The 19,755-nt window shown below is 40.2% G+C and overlaps 1 protein-coding gene across 2 annotated transcripts in view; it reads right to left on the bottom strand.

The window, feature by feature from the left end:
• Positions 1-19,755, bottom strand: part of rttn (rotatin) — a 33,328-nt gene that overhangs the window by 1,256 nt on the left and 12,317 nt on the right. For both annotated transcript variants that reach the window (XM_044031237.1, XM_044031238.1), the window contains exons 24-46: positions 19,501-19,692; positions 18,305-18,547; positions 17,393-17,549; positions 14,349-14,512; positions 13,754-13,973; positions 12,632-12,763; positions 12,341-12,451; positions 11,904-12,062; positions 11,394-11,471; positions 10,628-10,814; positions 10,364-10,458; positions 10,184-10,271; positions 9,732-9,933; positions 9,275-9,365; positions 8,782-8,932; positions 8,405-8,542; positions 7,556-7,758; positions 7,359-7,464; positions 6,982-7,079; positions 6,677-6,754; positions 5,733-5,859; positions 1,805-1,989; positions 1,123-1,393 (exon numbers count right to left, since the gene is read on the bottom strand). In XM_044031237.1, the coding sequence (XP_043887172.1) occupies positions 1,123-1,393; positions 1,805-1,989; positions 5,733-5,859; positions 6,677-6,754; positions 6,982-7,079; positions 7,359-7,464; positions 7,556-7,758; positions 8,405-8,542; positions 8,782-8,932; positions 9,275-9,365; positions 9,732-9,933; positions 10,184-10,271; positions 10,364-10,458; positions 10,628-10,814; positions 11,394-11,471; positions 11,904-12,062; positions 12,341-12,451; positions 12,632-12,763; positions 13,754-13,973; positions 14,349-14,512; positions 17,393-17,549; positions 18,305-18,547; positions 19,501-19,692 (3,476 nt within the window). The remainder of the gene's footprint in view (positions 1-1,122; positions 1,394-1,804; positions 1,990-5,732; positions 5,860-6,676; positions 6,755-6,981; positions 7,080-7,358; positions 7,465-7,555; positions 7,759-8,404; positions 8,543-8,781; positions 8,933-9,274; positions 9,366-9,731; positions 9,934-10,183; positions 10,272-10,363; positions 10,459-10,627; positions 10,815-11,393; positions 11,472-11,903; positions 12,063-12,340; positions 12,452-12,631; positions 12,764-13,753; positions 13,974-14,348; positions 14,513-17,392; positions 17,550-18,304; positions 18,548-19,500; positions 19,693-19,755) is intronic.

Raw genomic sequence — 19,755 nt, 5'->3', positions numbered from 1 at the left:
TCATCTGTGTAAATCATCTTCATACACTGTGCACCTGCTTGTTTTCTTTCACTCTGACATATTGGTGGCAATAAACTTACTTGGTTTTGGTTATTTTTTACTATTTGGAACGGCTAATTACTCATGATTAATACTTTCCGGGTTCTGAATCCACTTTAGTCTTGAACTAGAGACAAGAAACTAGAACGTTCTGTCACTTCTTTCCACTAAGAGAATGGAGTGTGCCAAAAACGCTCAATAACAGTTTTAGTTCTCTGTTTAATAAGAGAAAATTACTCAAAAAAAGCAACAGTTGATAGACTTATCTATCTTGCAGAGATTTTCTTTCGGTGAGCAGATTTGTTTTGCTGTAAGCAGGGAGCTGGGACAAGGTTATCTTAGCCATAAATAGTGAAAGTAGGGGAAAACATGTCTCCTAAATGACAACACATATGATGAGGGTGTTGATCTTCACAACTAAATCAAGGCATGGTCGAGTATCTTATACCAACAAAGTCGCATGTGACCCCAGATGGCTCAGTCTTAACTTCCGTAATCAATTGAGGATCAGTTTTTCATCTTTTTTTGCAGAGTAGATACGATACATCGGAGAGCATTTTTTTTTATGCTTGGTGTGGGTAGCCTCGTTACCATTGGTCAGAGCCTATGAGTAATCAGATAGGCTCTTTCTCTCAACAGGTATCTACAGTCACTTATAGTTCAGAGCAAACACTCAATAAAAATCATGCCTTTCGCACTTGACAGCACTGGCGAGTCAATAACAAGCATCAATAAGAACAGTCTCTGAAGTAACTTGCGAGCACACCCAGCTTGTTACCCAGCGAGACAGGAAAGCTGAGCCTGTCACAGCCTCTCAGAGGGTGAGAATCCGTGGCTCTGACCAATTGTACCAAGGTTAACCACAATAAGCGTTAAAATGTTCTCATAGCATCACATCTACTCTGAACTGATCCTCAGATGGCACCGGAAGAGAAGAATTCTCTTGGGGCCATCTTGGATCAGAGGTGACTGTTGGTATAAAATACTCGACATACGCATGTGCGAGAGGGAAAGTCCAGTGCTTAAAGAACTATCTCTGGTGGTCAGTAAGGATAAAATAGAGCCCCTGCTTTACTTTCATACCATTGGCGATGACGTGGGGCTTGTTGGCAGGACAGAAGCAAAGGTTGTGAAGGATGAGCAGTGCGTGGCGCCGGTGTGGAGCCAAGTCTGCCAGCAGTTCCAGGACGCCGTTTACCCTAAGGATACTCTGTTGGATGTCTTCAGCAAATGAGAGACTGAGCAGCAGCTTCAACCACAGAGTCAGTAGACTGCCGCCACTGGCTACAGAAATGGCCTTAACACCACCTGCTCTAGGTGTCGGCACCGAGGTGAAGGTTTGCAGGAAGTTATTCTGAGAATAAAGCATTTCAGGATCAGAAAAACAGGTAATGAAGAACTGGTCCCTGGTTTGTAACATATCTGAGGCAAAGCTAGACAAATGTAAGAAAAGCCTATGTCGTAGCCATGCTCTCACTCACATTCAGATCACCTCACAATTGCAATGTACATAATGTTTCTAGCAGGTCTCCATCTACGAACACTGTGATTAAACTGTGATCACACATCAACACTACTTGGGTAAACTGTAGTTGAGCCTAATCCCACTTTTTGGAAGGAAATGAGATCAGGTCAGGGATACTGGACATAAATCTACAGTTTGATTGGGATTGACATAAGGATCTTTAAAAAGTATAATTTAAGTAATGTTTTAATAAAATTATTATTACTACTGCTTTAATCTCTCTATGGAAAATTTGAAGACCTTTAGCAGGACGCCCCTACAGTCGCGGGACATTGCAAGGTTGGTCAGCAGAGCGAAGGCTAGCTTCTGGATTGGACTGTTGTCTGGGGCGACCCCTGTGGCCAGCTTCATGACGGTGAGCATCAAAGAGCTGCTGGAGGTGCCTTTTGATCCCGACAGAACAGTGCCGCAGACCAAACTGCATGCTAGGAGAAAGGAGAAAGACAAAACAGTTATTTAAACATCTAAATCCATCACACACCGATGGACACATGTTAGTCTACAAACACATTCAATAACCAACAGGAGGCACATCTGGAGCACAGCTTTTCTGCATTATTGCATGTACAGGAACTTAATTAACATAATTAACAAACAGCAGCTAAGGTTAGTGAAATGGGAAACCTGCACTAAAACTTTAGAAATCCTTTGAATCATTTTGTATTACACACACACTAGCATCAAGAAAGGTCAAATATAAACACAGAAACACTTCTCCTCTTTTTGTTGGAACTGGTTTCTTCTTTCTGTTTCCCTTACGACAGCTCACTGAGCAGCCAGCACTCGTAGCTACAACAAGAAAGACTGACCTGCTGCATGGCTGTCTGCTAACTACATCAAAATATCTCTGCACAGCTGCAGGTGCAGTTTGTTTTTCTTGAGAAAGATGTCTAGCCAAATGACAATAATGATAAAGAGGAGGGGAACTTCAGTCACGCCATTTCAGCACAGCGCAAGTTTAGAGGTAATGGGTTTCACAGCTTTGATCAGATTAAACTCATTGAATGTCTCTCATTATTTCACTGTTTTTTCATTTGCACTCAAAATAAAAGCACTCTGACAAATAACAACAGCTGGGGTTGAGAGGTATCAAGAGAGGTGTTTGACACTGACATTACTTTCCTAAATGTTAGTGTAGATTATGGTATGCATCACCACACCTGTGGATTAAAATTTACACTATGTGGCTTTGAAGGAGGCACTAATCACTGCTATTCTGCTTTCAAAACAAAAGACAAAAGAGAGTTACATTAGTGTTTTTAGCATTTTTCGTACTACTCAGTGCAAAATATTTTGAGCTGCTTTTCTTGTTTTAAAATGTGCTAAATGAAATGTTTTACACGTTGACAAATGTGTTGCTATTTTCAAATATCCTAGAATAATATTTTACCACAGTATCTTAATAGTTGCTGCATTAGCGGATTACATGAAAAATACAGAGAAGACATAGTCTGACATTGATTGATGTTGCGTATTGGAGAACATGACAGCTAGTTGGTTATGCAAATCCTGAAATGGTAACACACAGCAACGCGCGTAGGCTGCGTAGCCTGAGGTGATCTCAATATCTGTCAAGAAGGCTGATGTACAGTGAAACCGACAAGGGAGGTCTGCTTTAGTGACATGAGACAGAGACTCATATCTGCTGCTCATATCTGATTAATTTTCAAAACACTGCATCATACAGTGCTGAAAATTGCATATACAGTGCCTTGTGAAAGTATCCGGCCCCCTTGAACTTTTAAACCTTTTGCCACATTTGAGGCTTCAAACATAAAGCTATAAAATTGAAATTTTTTGTCAAGAATCAACAACAGGTGGGACACAATCGTGAAGTGGAACGAAATTCATTGGATAATTTATACTTTTTTAACAAATAAAAAACTGAAAAGTGGGGCGTGCAATATTATTCGGCCCCTTTACTTTCAGTGCAGCAAACTCACTCCAGAAGTTCAGTGAGGATCTCTGAATGATCCAATGTTTTCCTAAATGACTGATGATGATAAATAGAATCCACCTGTGTGTAATCAGGTCTCTGTATAAATGCACCTGCTGTGTGATAGTCTCAGGATTCTGTTTAAAGCACAGAGTGCATCATGAAGACCAAGGAACACACCAGGCAGGTCTGAGATACTGTTGTGGAGAAGTTTAAAGCTGGATTTGGATCCAAAAGATTTCCCCAGCTTTAAACATTGCAAGGAGCACTGTGCAAGCAATCATATTGAAATGGAAGGAGTATCAGACCACTACAAATCTACCAAGACCCGGCTGTCCCTCCAAACTTTCATCTCGAACAAGGAGAAGACTGATCAGAGATGCAGCCAAGAGGCCCATGATCACTCTGGATGAACTGCAGAGATCTACAGCTGAGGTGGGAGAGTCTGTCCGTAGGACAACAATCAGTCGTACACTGCACAAATCTGGCCTTTATGGAAGAGTGGCAAGAAGAAAGCCATTTCTCAAAGAAATCCATAAAAAGTCTCGTTTAATGTTTGCCACAAGCCACCTGGGAGACACACCAAACATGTGGAAGAAGGTGCTCTGGTCAGATGAAACCAAAATTGAACTTTTTGGCCACAATGCAAAACGATATGTTTGGCATAAAAGCAACACAGCTCATCACCCTGAACACACCGTCCCCATTGTCAAACACGGTGGCGGCAGCATCATGGTTTGGGCCTGCTTTTCTTCAGCAGGGACAGGGAAGATGGTTAAAATTGATGGGAAGATGGATGGAGCCAAATACAGGACCATTCTGAAAGAAAACCTGTTGGAGTCTGCAAAAGACCTGAGACTGGGACGGAGATTTATCTTCCAACAGGACAATGATCCTAAACATAAAGCCAAATCTACAATGGAATGATTCACAAATAAACGTATCCAGGTGTTAGAATGGCCCAGTCAAAGTCCAGACCTGAATCCAATCGAGAATCTGTGGAAAGAGCTGAAGACTGCTGTTCACAAACGCTCTCCATCCAACCTCACTGAGCTCGAGCTGTTTTGCAAGGAAGAATGGGCAAGAATTCCAGTCTCTCCATGTCGAATAATATTGCACGCCCCACTTTTCAGTTTTTTATTTGTTAAAAAAGTATAAATTATCCAATAAATTTGGTTCCACTTCACGATTGTGTCCCACTTGTTGATTCTTGACAAAAAATTAAAATTTTATATCTTTATGTTTGAAGCCTCAAATGTGGCAAAAGGTTGAAAAGTTCAAGGGGGCCAGATACTTTCACAAGGCACTGTAAGTGTGGAAAAAAACTACTTTTTTTGTCTGTGGGAGTCACTTTTCAGGCTGCCACAAATATATATATGAAAATAAGATAAAAACAATCCAACATGAACTAGCAGTGGAAACAAAAGGCCTGGATGAAGGAGGTAGACTGTAGATGAAACATTCAGTAGAACTGTAGCAGTCTCCAGAGAGGAAATAGTAGCCTGAGGGTGGATGGTGTAATAGTTAGTCTGGCTGCATGCAGCCTGAATGCAACCTGCTGTTCTGTTAACCTTTAGGGAAATACTGTGTCTGACTTCACTGAATTCTGGTGCTCCACAGCTTGAACTTACAGGAGGTCGAAAGTGGGGGAGTTTCGATCTGACACGCATTCACAGAAATGTTCAAGAGATTTTGGTGTACATGTAACTTCCTTCCTTCCACTGATGTAACTCATTTCCATTGCTACACCAGCTCGTAGCTACACATGCATGCAGCCAAACAACAATACATCAAAGAGGCTATGTGATGTTTATCAAAATCCCCAATCAAAAAAATTGTTCCGCAAATCTTTCTTTTTTGATTTCCACCTCCACAGCTCTTGCATGATGGGACACCAACATCTCAGACAACACAGAGTCACTCTGTCATTCCACAAATCATCTCTCACTGGTCTGAAGCCAGTAACCATACATAAAGCCATACAACTTGATAACCACATCCTGACACTGTGCCCATTGTGACTGGCAGGCAAGCAGGCGCTGCTGTTATACAGTGGAACACAATGTTGACAGTGGTCAGTGGAGAAGACAACGAGGCTCTTAGTGCAAAGTGTGTGTGACTCAGTCAGATTGCTAACCGCAGTCAGAGGCGATGGGCAGGCACGGGGCAGGCACAGTGCCTGCGCAAACACATGGACATACAGACAGACAAAACAGATACACATATAAAGACCTGTGGTACAGTCGGCCGTATAGACGCAAAGCAGTTCCAGCACTGCCTCCATGGTGGGGTCGTCCAGCAGGAACCAAGGCCAAAGAGCATAGAGGGTTTGTGTGAGGCGAGCATCTGAGGCCACCACCTAAACATAAATACAAATGCATGCACACATTACACCCACATGCACAGACTACTAGTCTAGTGTAAGAAAATACTGATAAACTCAATATCACAATGTTTCATGGAGTAATAGTGTGTTGACTTTTTGAAGCACTGTATCGATACATTGGAAATATTATTGATTAGTTTTGTGTTGGATTTAAGCCTCCAACAGAGAGAGATGGCAGTGAGCCTCCCCCCTTCCGCTCCTCTCACACCACAAAGAAAACTGAATTTTCTTCATTCATATAACATTATTATGGGATCCCAACATATATCTTGATTGGTGATATAATGCATCCATCACCCTTTTATCAAGATATACATAATTTTGCCAATGCACAGCCCCTACAAACAGCACACAGAACAAGGATCACATACAGACATGTACGTGATTCCAGATGCACAACTAATTAAAATAATAATGCATATTCTAAAAACCCTGATTTGCACAAACACAGATGGAAGCAATCAACACAAAATGCCTCAATATTATATGAGTAAATGTGCAGGGTGAAAACATGGGGTGTAGAATAATTGCAGAGTGAGTACTGCCATCGAGGCTCCCTGGCTATTTAGTCTAAGGTAACCACCAGTGACTGGAAAGCCACTTAGAAAATGAAGACCAGCTAATACACTTTGTAAGTAATGCCATTACAGTGTTTAAGAAGCTAAACTTGCTGAGATTTGAGCAGGGCCACACACATTTAGGCGATTCTCATTTACAGGCATTTATACGCCGAGGTTCCATTAAAAAACAATTAGCTGTGGGGAATTAAATGGCAGGCACAGAGGCTCACTTTGCATTCATCGTTGCGGTAAAGAGCACTCCGCAGGATCTCCACAGTCAGCTTCACCTCCTTGAAATGGCCCTCTTCCTGATGATACAAAGTGACAAAACAAAGATCAATATTTCTGATTGTCCCAAGTTAAAATCATATTTTGCTAAACATTCAATGTTCAAAGCAGCAATTTAGTGTTCATAATATTTATCCTAAATCTTATTCATGCTGAATTCAGATTGTTTTTGTACCCACCCAATGGAATAAAACACAGGGAGTACAGAAATGCTGAGCCTGGAAATTTCCAGCCAGTCTCTGCTCACCTTTTTGCGGTGAGAAGCCTTGCTGGGTCGGACTGACTCCAGGTGGAGCTGGGAATGAGTCTGCTTCATTTGCTCCACACAGCTGTCAATTAAACCAGCTGGAACACAGGGAAGTTGGAGGTCCAAAAGATGACAAAATCATACAACAATTTAGATTAACTCAAGTCAAGTTATCACGGCATTGACAATAGGGTATGCAGCATGGTTGTCAAAAAGATGGATTTAATGATTTAAGATGCTTTTTCAATCCAGGATAGGGTCAAAATGTTTTTAATGAAGACGCAGCTAAACGTCTCCTAAGGACAACAACACGAGACGAGAAGCTAGTGAGTGAATTCAATTAAAGAAAATAAAGTAATTAAAAAATGTTGCTTAACCTTTGGCAGCATGGTTCTGAGCCGTGGGACTGCAGGTTAGCAGTGTCATCAACGCTCCACCTGTCAACTTCTTTAAAGGGTCCTGAAGGGTCCTTTTATCAAAACTCTAGGAAAAGAAGGACAAAGTGACCAATCCACATACCAACGTCATCAATACCATTACAGCTCTTGTGTTGATGTAAATCACTTTCACATACCTGCAGTAGTAGCTCACACAACTGGGTGGCTGACGGACCATTGACAATATCAGACAAAGAAGTTGCATACATGGAGTCAGAGGCTGTGGCCTCGACACCTCGACTCTTTGTCTCCTCTGTGAATATTGTACAGAGAAACTGCAGCGCCACTGTGTAGAGAAGAGGGTCTGCAAACCTCTCAGTCAAACACACTGACAAAGTTCCTGCAAATACACAAAAAAACAAAAACAAGTATTTGTCGCACTGGTGGAGAACACACTTATTCAAATGCATCAGCAGACACCCAGATACCATAAACATGTACACACACAGGCTCAGCATTCATCTTTTACAGGACTCATCAGATTTCCCTGCTGTGCCATTAATCACAGAGAACGATGAGTGGGAGGAGTAGAGGTTGTATAAGGAGAGGATGCAATTATCTTCTCCTGGCATCTGTTCTAGGAAGTTAATAAACACAGTAATGGTGCAACAACTGCGCAACAATATTTTCAATATAATCAAGTCCACACAAACCTAAAATTCAATGTCTGATTATTTTGTTCTACTCTTGCTGTGTGAATGCATTTAGTTGTGTGCAATGGCAGTATGTCTGTTTTTTGGTTGCGTTGTGTGTACTTGCAGCACATTTGTTTTGTTTTTTTCATGTTTAGTCTTTGTTATCTTAAATTTTATTCTGAGCTACCAGTGCCACCATGTATTAGTTTGCTATTGCACATTTTAAAAGGGTATGTATAATATATGATTTAACAACTAATGCTGGAGCCTGAACTGGAATAATCAATTTCACCACTTTTTTTAACACGTGAGAACACACCCACATACAAACAGAGCAGAGCTTCTGTGTACCTGCAAATGTCCGCCAGCATTTCCCCAGTGCAGCAGAGACAGATGGGTAAGCTGCTGAGCTGTCCCTCCTCACCAGAGTAGCCAGAAGCATAAACACGTCTGCCCAGCACAGACAAACCGTGTCCTGGGTACCTGCATCTGAAGAGGGGAAAGAGTGAGTCACACATTTTATGACATGAAACAGCCACAAAGCCACACACAGATCTCAGTGTAGCACGGTGCAGACAGTGTGGAATAAATGTCTACATAGTACTCTCATCTGAAGCATTGTGGCACATATTCAGCATAAGGGAGGAGGAAAACATTTTCAACAGTTTTTTGAATTATTATTTCCAACTTCATCATGTTCAGTTTGAATTTAAAATTGAGAATCTGACCTAGTCCTTTGCTGTCCAGCATGAGCACTGAAACCAGAGGAGTCAACAGATGTTTCAGGAAGTCCAGTTCAACAATAATGTCTTGGCTCACTGTGACACATGACTGCAGCAGCTTTGAGAAGCTGGACAGGAACTGTATTAAGGTGACAAACTAAAAACATACGCACAGATAAATTGACAAAGATTCACCAAACAAGCATGTAAGCACACATGTAGAACTTTATCATACAGGTAAGGGCACGAAAAAGTGAAAATATGTGCATAGTTTAAAAGCCAATATATTAATTCTGAAAACAAAACTAAACAATGACAAAATAATTCCCATGCTGCAAAAGCAATGTGTATTCCACCCACACTAAAATCTGGAGTTACCGTCAGACATCGTTGAAATGAAACAGAACAGCCCACGTTTTTTGGTAGTAATAATGAAAACGTTTTTCTTATTAAGTTGGGGAAAAAACTCCTTGGAACTGTCTATCAAGGTGTTTCTTACCTGGCTCTTGATAACTTCTCGCTCGCCTGGCAGCACGTTGGGTGAATTTAGCTCATTTAGACATTTCTCAATGGGCCTGATATCCACCAGACTGAAGGAGAGAAGAAACATGGTGGGAGTTGTGTTTTTAAGAGATTAGCTAGAGGGGATTAAGGCTACAATTAACTTATAATAATATAATATAATAACTTATCTGCTGAATAAAATATACACATAGTGTATATATTTATAATATTTCTCATTATGACAGAAAATAATACAAACATTTTAACTGATTTTACAGTTTTTACACTGGCATAAGCCATTTATCAGTTCTAAGCAATAATATACTGTGATATGCTGTAGACTGGATATAACGGGTACCCCTAAAAACTGCTACTTTGTATGCATACTTTCAATTTTAATTGTCACTCCTGACAAACAAATTAGAGAGTGCACTGAGCATGTGACCTCTTACCTGGCCAGGGCTTGGAGGAGCTGGTTGTGTCTGATGGCAGTGAGAGTGAAATCTGACAGGATGGACAGCAGATTAGTCAGCAGGCCACAGTGGGCCGTCAGGAGGTCGGGAGTTACCATGACAACTGGTTCGGCGGCTGAGGGCTCAGCCTGTCGAGAATCTTGGGAGGTAATAGAGTCGCTGGTGTCTGTGTCACTCTGGCCTACAAGACACATCAATAGAAAGCTAATAGAGAAGCCTCCTCTGTGTGTCAATCCCACCTGTCTCGCATTTATGATACCACATTTTGAAAAAAAGCTGTATAAATGCAAGTGGGAAATGTATTAAGTTATCAATTATCACAAATGACAATGAGGCTTACTGCTTCTAAAAGAAAATAAGATGAAGGGTTATACAGCGTCAGGAACTAAATATACTATGAGGAACTATTACACACAGCCCGTCTGTAGTACCTTGAGCCATGAGCCTGTTGGCTGGTGTATCTTCTGAGATGCTCAGTGAGGAGAGCCCTTTACTGGTGAGTGGCTCTGAACTTCTTATCTGTCATGGAAAACAAGAAGATGTGAGCATCACTTTCATTTTTTCTCTTTTTTGTTGATTTATGAATGAGAAGATACAGGAGATTTGCTGACTGAGGTACTGGATGTAGAAAGGGAGCTGGAAGGTCTCCTGGAGTTGACAGTGGATGCTGGTGGGTCACATCTCCACAACAGAGAGTTCTCAGAATCTAGACAGGCATACGCACAAAATGACAAACATTTCCAGTACATGGGTTAATATATGTATAACGACGGTAGCAAAAATTCAGGTCCATATTATTAAATCCATGACTATTTTTCTTTCTTTGTAGTGTAATGAGGATCTAATTAGATAGAGACAGAATAAGCATAGCTTACCCAGTGAGTCACTCTCCTGAGTACTGCCACTGCTAACTGGTTGTAGGTGGAAAGTGTACCTCCCTCTGTAACAGCCAGAGGCAGAGAGAGCAACATGCTGGAAGTACTGACAGTGGTAGAGCAGAGCCTGGAGTGCTGGAAGACCCACCAAAGAGATACCGGACACCTCATCATGGACACATGGGTGCTGGATATAGAAAGTGGGGAAAGATGGGGAAAGATGCGGAGAGATTAGTGCACCAAAAATTGTTGTCCCAGCTCCATAGTAGTCAGAGAATGTGTTAAACACATGTAGGATTAAGGTAGAATCCAATTTGTTTTACCTTTGTCACGAGATTCAAAATTTCTACACTAAACAGTCAGCTGAAATGTACTTATCTGCTTAGCTGTGGCAGTGATATAACATAACACTGACATTTCACATTAACTGAATGTTCATTGTTATTAAACCCTGCATTGCAGTCATCAAATTTAAGACTTTCTTTTTCTATGCAGCCCAGATTTTTAAACACCAAGATAACATTTTTTCATTCCCTGCATAAAAAACTAAGATGCAATTGGTGTTTTGAGTTAATTACTCTGAATGCCAGTATTGCAGGCCTGTACCCAGAGGAGTTTCAATTCTAGAAGCACCCCTCATTTGACCCTCCAGGTCAACAAGAGAGGAGAGTTAGGAGCGGGAGGAGATATAAACAGAAAAAGAGACAGAGAAAAAAACAGTTCATGGTCTATAAAAGGTTTTTATTGCGCTGGCAAAGCTGCTGACCTGCCAGTCGGAGTCCTTGGCCTCCTCTGCGTTGGCAGGCATGGGCATCACAAGCAAGTTCTGCAGGATAAATGTAGCCTGGACACACACATTCCATAAAAGAGGATGCGCACACACACACACACACACAGACAGAATCAAGTTAGACTGCATCAGAACAGTGCCATCTGCCTGTATTTGACCGGTAATACATAAAAAAAAAAAAAGCAATTTTTTTTGACCACTGATGAAGTGAATGTGAAATATGCCTTGCTGTCACTGTGTTGTGCAAACTTAATTTAAAACTGAAAAGTAATTTAGGGACAACGCAACAGAGGGTGATGTGTTTTGACAATGAATTAATTTATCATTTGTCAGTCGCCCCTGAAAATAGAAAAAAAAAAACAAGTACTGTTCGTCACTTTTGGCCCATCCTTGGAAGAAGCTATTTATTTCCTATAAAGCAGTAGCAATAACAGATAAAAATAAAACAAAACAAAACAAGAGTACAATTCAGTCCTAACATCGTACCTCTCTGCGGACCATGCTGCTCTCCTGCTGATCAAGGACGATATTGAGTAATGTGCCCCACAGACCACCACTGATGTTCTGACAACTAGTGCACAGAGCTTGGCATCCGTTGGGCACTGAGGACAAAGCTCCACCCAAAGCCAAACTGGCAAACCTCACCTGGTGTGAAAAGAGAGAAATTTCAATGTTTGAAGATCGAGAAATATACATGGAGATAATGATACACAGTAACAACCTCAGAGATGGTAGAACAAAGTGAAAGAAAAGAGAGAAATTTAATCGCAAAGACAGAGTCTGTCTTTTTGAGGAAGCTCTTTTGACTGAGTTGTGAGAGTATGTATGATAAGCTGTCATGTGCTTTTTAGTCTGTGACTTGTTTGCACAATTCTTCCTGTAAAATTAAAGCGTAAGCATTAAGTTAAAGAAATCTGCTATACCTCTTGGTCTCGGTCTACCCATAGTGGGACGAGCCAGGCCAAACCCAGCTGAGAGGCACTCGTCTCCTCAGCAGCTGCATCATTTCCCAAAGTCCACTGGGATATGAAGTTCTTAATGCAGAAAATAAAGAAAAAAGAAATATTATTTTGGTCAAGTTGAAAAATATATGTAAAAATTAGGTGAAAATATGATCATTCTCTGTCAAAATGTGTGACCATTTACAGCATATTTGGGTCTGGTCAGTTTTGTATTAGTGTTGTTACAGCACTATACACACTGGTAGCACTTGCCTTGTCCTTGTTTTCAGCCGCCAACATCTCATGGGACAAGTGAAGCAGGCAGATGACAGCATTCTTTGTCACACCTTTCCCCATGAAAGACATAGAGTTGCCTCCCCACTCAACATAAAATGAGGAAATTACCTGAGCAAATCACACAGATCACATTTGGAATATTAATTTCAAAATGAACAACACTGCAGTGCAATCATGTATTTTGTTGAATCCATCCAGACTTTCTCATCCTTAAAAAACATGTTGCTGGCAAAATGCAAAATAATTGGATTTGGTGAGTAGTTATGATCACATGTTGCTCCCACTTTCTGTGTTCACATCTGAAAACCAACGGCAGAGTCAGTTGACTGAACTACTTGTTCCTGACTTGGTCATTACAGTATCCTTGTCATGCAACTCACTGCATCACAAAGATACATACAGCCGAGACTAATTACTTTTCTTTGATGCACCATCAGGATGTGGGACTGCACTGAGGAACAGATGAAGACGGAGGAGCTCAAGGCCTGCTGAGCTTTAGGGCCCTACAGTTGCAGGAGTACTGGGTAAGAGGAGAGTCAGAGGGTTGAGAAGGCTCAGGTGAAAAAGTGAAACATCTAATTGTTGTCATAGAGACGCAGGGTGCTATTGGATAGAATAACAAAAGGAAATTAACCTCCATTCTAAATCTAACCTTAATTCATGTCCATGAAAGCTGCCCATTGTGTCAACATAATTGCCTATTACACAGGGGGCTTAATTCCCAAGCACAAATACAACTATGGACACCTCAATGCTGAGGACTGCTACACAAACCAGCTGGTCTACACTGTGTTACACTATTGTTTTACGGACTGTTGAATAACGGAACAGATGGAATAAACAGGGCTGATTAATCTCATCAGCTTCAGTGCAGCACATCTAATCAATGACATTTTTATGTATTGCAATTCTTGTCCCATAACCATATTTTGCTTAATTTTAATTAATTCCTTAGAAAGTTCTGTGCTTTCCGTTTTATTAATTGTCAGGAGATCAAAGGGTAGGAACCCTGCACACTCGTGCAAGACATGGCATATGCATGATACTGCGCAGACAGAGAAATGAACATATGTGGCACACATAAACACAGACGCTCACCTCCAACAGCCCGCTGAGATACTTTGAGCACAGGGAGGAGGGCTCCAGATCGAGGCAGTGGGAGCTCCAGCCAGGGTGGGCAGTGAGGCAGACCATGCCCTGCAGTGTCCTCTCCAGGCTGGGAAGGCCATAGAAACGAGGAGCATCAGACACCCGCAGGCTCCGAAGCAAACAGATTGCCAGCTGGCTCTTGAAGCGTCCTGCTAATGCCAAACACAGCCTGGATAGACAGAAAATAGTGAAATAGGAACAAAATAGACAGGGGGGTCACATTCATGTTCTTAATGACTGAGCTTGCAGCTGTTAACTTCCCCTGTGCTCAAATATTAATAATTTCATGTGTTTGAATTAAAAATGAAATGCATTACAATATATTAGTAATAGTAATAGCAATATTCTGGCATGTTAACACAAAAAGATTGTGCCTCTGGCTGTGACGATCAGTCAGTGCAGATTTAGTATTTTATATGTGCGATGAAGACAAACCTTATCCATCCCATTGTAGTATGAAAATATAAAAGAAATTACCTTTCCAACTGCCCGCAATGTGACCTTTAATTGTAGAGTCATTTGTCTTTGTGTAATATCATCATACCTGTCAGTGGTGTGTGATAGATGGAGGAGTAACGTATTAAAGAAGCTGGTGAGTTCTCTCTGTAGTCTCTGGCTGACACGGTTCTTCAGTTCCAGTGGTTCCACTGTGTTCTGGGTTGAGGTCTGGGTCTCCATGACAAGCAAGTTAAGCAGGGACACTTTCTCCTGAATGATTGAAAGATGAATAGATACCAAGTTATTAGCTTGTCTTTGGATATTATGTACTAAATTTGGATTTGCTTAATTTTAACGTAAAAAATATTTGCTTTTCGTGTTTGTTTTCATCTTATGGTTTCTTGTACACTGCCTGATTTGCATATACAAAAAGATGCAGAAGTTCTCAGGGTGTATTAACTTTACTCTAAGTCGTATTATTACTCATAAAATAAAAGTTCTGCCAAACTTTCAGTTCAAACAAACTGACCCGTGGAGAGAAGATGCAGATGAGGTGCAATTGTGCAAGCACCTCCTCCTCTCCCTAAAAAACTCAAATGTAGAATTTCTTACGGTGCAGTGCACACTGAGCAGATAGTTAATGCAAGTGAAGGGAGCGACAGATGTTCCTGAAACAGCTCAGTAATTACAGAAAAGTTGGAGCAGAGCAAAGCTGTTCACCCCTACCAGGCATTCAATCTGAGTTCGCTTTAGCTGCCAGGGGAAGGCTTATTGTTTACACACACATTAATGAGAAAGCCAAGGTGAGACTGATTAAATCCTAAAAGCAACTCTACCAACTAAAACAGTGCACTGATTCTTCTCCCCCCAGCAAGAATATGAATTCAACATTGTTTCAAGAGAGCTCAGGAAAAATCTCTGTTACAGGTCTGAGGATATATGCTGTGATGCTGTTTTTCTGTTTTTATGAGCGAGTAATGCGTTTGGCTTGTCTGACAGCGTGTGATTTATTAAAGCTTTGATTACAGGTATATAACACTCTGTGTTGGAGGAGTCTATTTTTATATATTGTGTTAACTACAAATAACAACACCAAGCATATATTCAAACTAGTATTTCCATTTGTTTTTTATACATACAATAAACAACCAAGCCACCCACACTACTCTCAAGATAGCATATATTCCCCTGGAGGAGCAGAGAAGAAAAAATAAAAGTATGAATGAGGTCACACTTGTTATCTGTAAAGATCTGTGTTTTTTTTGCACGCCTGAATCAAAAGCAATACACTTGCATAGTCATACATTATAGTGATTATAAATAGAAATAATAAATCATTGGTTTAGAACAGAGACTGATATAATTAAATCAATCAAGAGGTTCTAATAAAAAACAACACTGTTATATTATATTGTGCTTTGCATGAGTACATATCCTAAATTGAAAAAGACTGCTACAGGGCATCAATCAGGTTCAGTTTTAAGTGTATCTAAATATGTAAAAAATCAGATGACAGATGGAAAAGAATTTGCTATCGTTGGTACCCTAAAGAGAGTATTCGCTCTATCTGCAGATAGAGATAAAAGCTCAATCTGCATGAGGTAACTCAGCCACTTTGAGAAGATATATTGATTTCAATTCCCATAGTATCCATCTGCCTGCAAGAATTGTCACAAAAACAATGGCTTTTCCCTTATGTAGGTTGTTTTTGTGACACCAAATACAACCCCTGTTGCAATGGGTTACAAGATAAGATAAGTAGTGTAAGTAGCCAGACCAGGACATTATGGGTTTGTAAGAATATATACTGTACTAGCTAGTCTATTTTTGGAAAATTGTCATATAGAACTCTGAATCATGTTATGCTTACTTTTGCACAAATACTGTTGTTTATTCTCTTCAAAGCACCATTTAGAGATGCTTCACATTAATGTATTTATTAAGTTTGGATATGTTTGACTGAGATAGTCCACTCAATATTTGGGTTGAGAAAATGCTCAAAGCTGTGTCATTTACATTCAAAACATTGTCAAATGCATTAACACAATGTTGATGGAGATTGACTATCTGTGTTCTGCAGTATAAAGGTGTTCTGTTTTCATCTCTGTGGAGACAGAGTGATGCATTTTAAGTCATGACTGAGTGAAGGCAGAAGCATAACAGTGATATTGTGTTGTGTTTCCTGCTCCTGACACCTTGTTTTATGACACATTAAAATAACAACAATTGCGTAAAGTGAGACAGCAGCAAACTTTTGGTTAAGGAACTATGCCAGATTCTCTGAAACAAGGGCATTATCAAACATTAGTGAAGTAGTGAAATACCAAAACGAATGTTGAAAGAGAACAGTCAGAATATGGACCTCGAGTCGTCCTTTCAGAAAGTTATGGGGGGGTGGTGACACTAGCAGTGTTTTGGCAACACAAGTTGCACACTGAAGCTTTAATGTTCCGCTTAAATCTGAAGAATCTCAAGGACATTGGGTTGTTAATAAAGTGTGAAATAGAAAAAGGAAGAGTGGCAGGAACCAGAGCTGTGAGGAGTTAGAAATGCAAGATGTGGCTTCAAAGTGACATCAGTCTGCATTGAGAGTCTAAAGCCACTATATATTTTTCCAACATTTTCTATGGGATTCCATAACAACACTATATGTATTCTAGGGCTCTCGCAGTTTATATAGATGAAATGAAAGGTTCAGCTTTGATTCATAGAAAACAAATAAAAGTATTAAGTGGGATTCATTGAAACAATTTGTGCAGCATTTTGACTAAGGTTTAGCTAATTCCCCTAAAAGCTTAAACTTGATCCATCATCTGGTTCCTTTTGTGTGGGATTTGTTGAGCAACTGATCTAACACTCTTGCTTATAGTATCTACTGTATGTGATTTTAGCGAGAGCATTTCTGTCTTTTAAGTTAGTAACAAACTGTATTGTGTTTGGATTTTAAGCTTCCTTTTGTTGCATTGAGTGGCGGTGGAAAACTTGTCTGATCTTCTACTGTATTCATTAAATAAATTGATCTCTTATTCAGTTTAGCTGAAAATGACAGAAGCTCACATTTGATTTGTGTCAAATAAAAACATTAAGTAGGAAATCCTGTACTTGGAAGTGACTTAACCATTAGGCTGGTCCAGTGCAAATTATTTGTACCTGGTTGAGAAGCAGTTCCAGTATCCAGCGCAGGTCATTGTCCTCTGGATGAGATGCAGACTTGGTGTGCATCTGTTTAAAGTAGGCATTCAAAAATGCAACAATGCCCACCAGCAGCCTCTCATCCTCAACACAGGCTGGACTCACCTGGAGAAACCTGCAGGGAGGGAGAGTCAAAGACTGTCAATTAGAGGGAGAGAAAGTATCTGAAAGGAGGATGCCTAATAATATAGTCTTACGAACACTGACAAAGAATAATGCTTCTATCCACTATTATTTTTTGCTTTGTGACAGAGTATTGCAAAAGATAATTGCATAAATAAACTATTAAATGACAGACAAGGAAACAGCAAGGTTTTAAAAAGAGATAAGTGTTTAAGGGCATTTGAGACCAGTTTGAGGAAGAAAAAAACATTGATTTAATGTGTGGAAGAAATCAGACAAATCAGTGAACAAAAGAAAAAAGAAAAAACTTAAAAGATACACAAATTAGCCAGTGCCAAGTATAAAACTCTGCATACATATTACTCAAGGGTCAAAAATTAAATCCACACATTTTTGGTTAAATGTATCACATATCCTAATCTTTTAGGAATCTCATCTCACTGAAATATTTTAATTGTTGCACTACTAAAGTTTAGTACTCGTTTGGGTATTAAGGCTATTAATACATAGTCTTCTTTTTTTTTTTTTTTAAATAATAGAAAAGACAATGTCATACTGTGCTCACTGAGCCACTGAAAAACCTTTTGTTCACAGTAAGTACTGGTTTGTTCTGCAACAGCAGTGACAATAATGGCAGTCATAAAACCCTCCCATTATTTCCTTAATTCATAAACATTAACAAGACATATTTACCGACTTGGTCATTTGCATGTGAAATAGCAGTAATTAAATTTGTGCACAGTGTACCTGGTCATTGCTGCCTGCCAACTGAGAGAGTGTAGAGTGTCTCTGCAGCTGAGGGTGGGGATGTGCGGGAGAGCCAGTCTGTCCATCAGCAAGTAGAGACTGAGCCTGGAAAGGGCAGAGGTCACAGAACTGTGTCCTGCTGCCGTAACGATGGCCTGGATGCAGTCCTGCAGCGCAGTGGGAGGGTGAACCGCCTGTAGTGCCAGAACCTGTGCTTCTGACAGCTTTAAGTCAGAATGAAATCTGTGCAGGTGGTTAAAAACGAATAATTAGATGACATGAGTACTGATGTGCTGACGTGTCCATGAGCATAAACAAGCAGAGGAAGCTTTTGATTTGCTTGTTCTACCTTTATTAATTACACCCAATATAATCAAAAGTATAAAAGTCAAAAGAGTTAAATATCTCTCAATTCCTGTGTCTTACCCATCTTAAACATGTACTCTGTCTCGCCAATTATTTAGTTTCAGACAGATTGATCCCTCTACAATGTGTTTGAAATGTCTATACTATAATCAAGCTGCGTACGAGACATTTTCATCTGTTAGAATTAGGTCACATTAAAAGTAAAAGGTGATCGATGAACCAGACCAACCAAGACTCTGAAACTAATGATTCACTGCAACAGTCCACAAGACACAAGAGCAAGTGCAATATGTAGTCTCTTACTTTGGTAAAGAAATCCTACAAAGAAAACTATTGTTCTGGTCAATGTCACATAAAAATGTAAATGTTGTGCCTGTAAACTGTTACATAAATTTACTGCGTAAAGTAATATAGTAAAGTGCAATACATTCGCTTTTTTCCAGCCTATATTCCATCGAGGGCTGGGTACCGGACAACAACACTTTAGAGGTATTAACTGGGTATCACACTTCCTCTCCATCATCTCGTTATAAATGTGTTATGATTCAATCTCAAATTCCAAGGCTGGTACTTGTTTAACGAATGCAAGTATATGGAGAAGATCTTAAGTACACAGAACAAATGTGAGAGCAGAATCTTGCTCCAAGGAAGGTAAAACAAAACAATTTGACCACAATGTGTAAGATAATTTTTTGTTGTGACAGATTGGTATCAAAAAAGTGTCATTCAGGTTTCGGTTCTCAAGTATATATATCTCCATCTATCAATAACAACACCATCAGAATAGAAGTCTCTGGGAAAATATTGAAAAGAAATATGAAGCTTCTTACTCAGAAACTTTGGTTGAGGTGTCACACAGCTCCTCGAGGAGGTTGTCAATCCCTGAATGCCATGCAGTGTTCCAAGCCACCTGCAGGGCTTGGCGTGCAGGGACCAAGGCTAGGAGGTCAGAGTATGGAGGAAGGACACAGCAGTACGGGCTGACAGCATGGTGATTCGCTGCCTGGAATGGGATGTTGTATCTGGGAGAAACATTAGATGTAAAACGTTGAGAATATTGGTTATAGTGTGCAGTTGATGAGGGG

The sequence above is a fragment of the Solea senegalensis genome, linkage group LG1, assembly GCF_019176455.1.
Source record: "Solea senegalensis isolate Sse05_10M linkage group LG1, IFAPA_SoseM_1, whole genome shotgun sequence".
NCBI lineage: Eukaryota > Metazoa > Chordata > Actinopteri > Pleuronectiformes > Soleidae > Solea > Solea senegalensis.
This window is presented reverse-complemented; position numbering and strand designations above follow the sequence as displayed.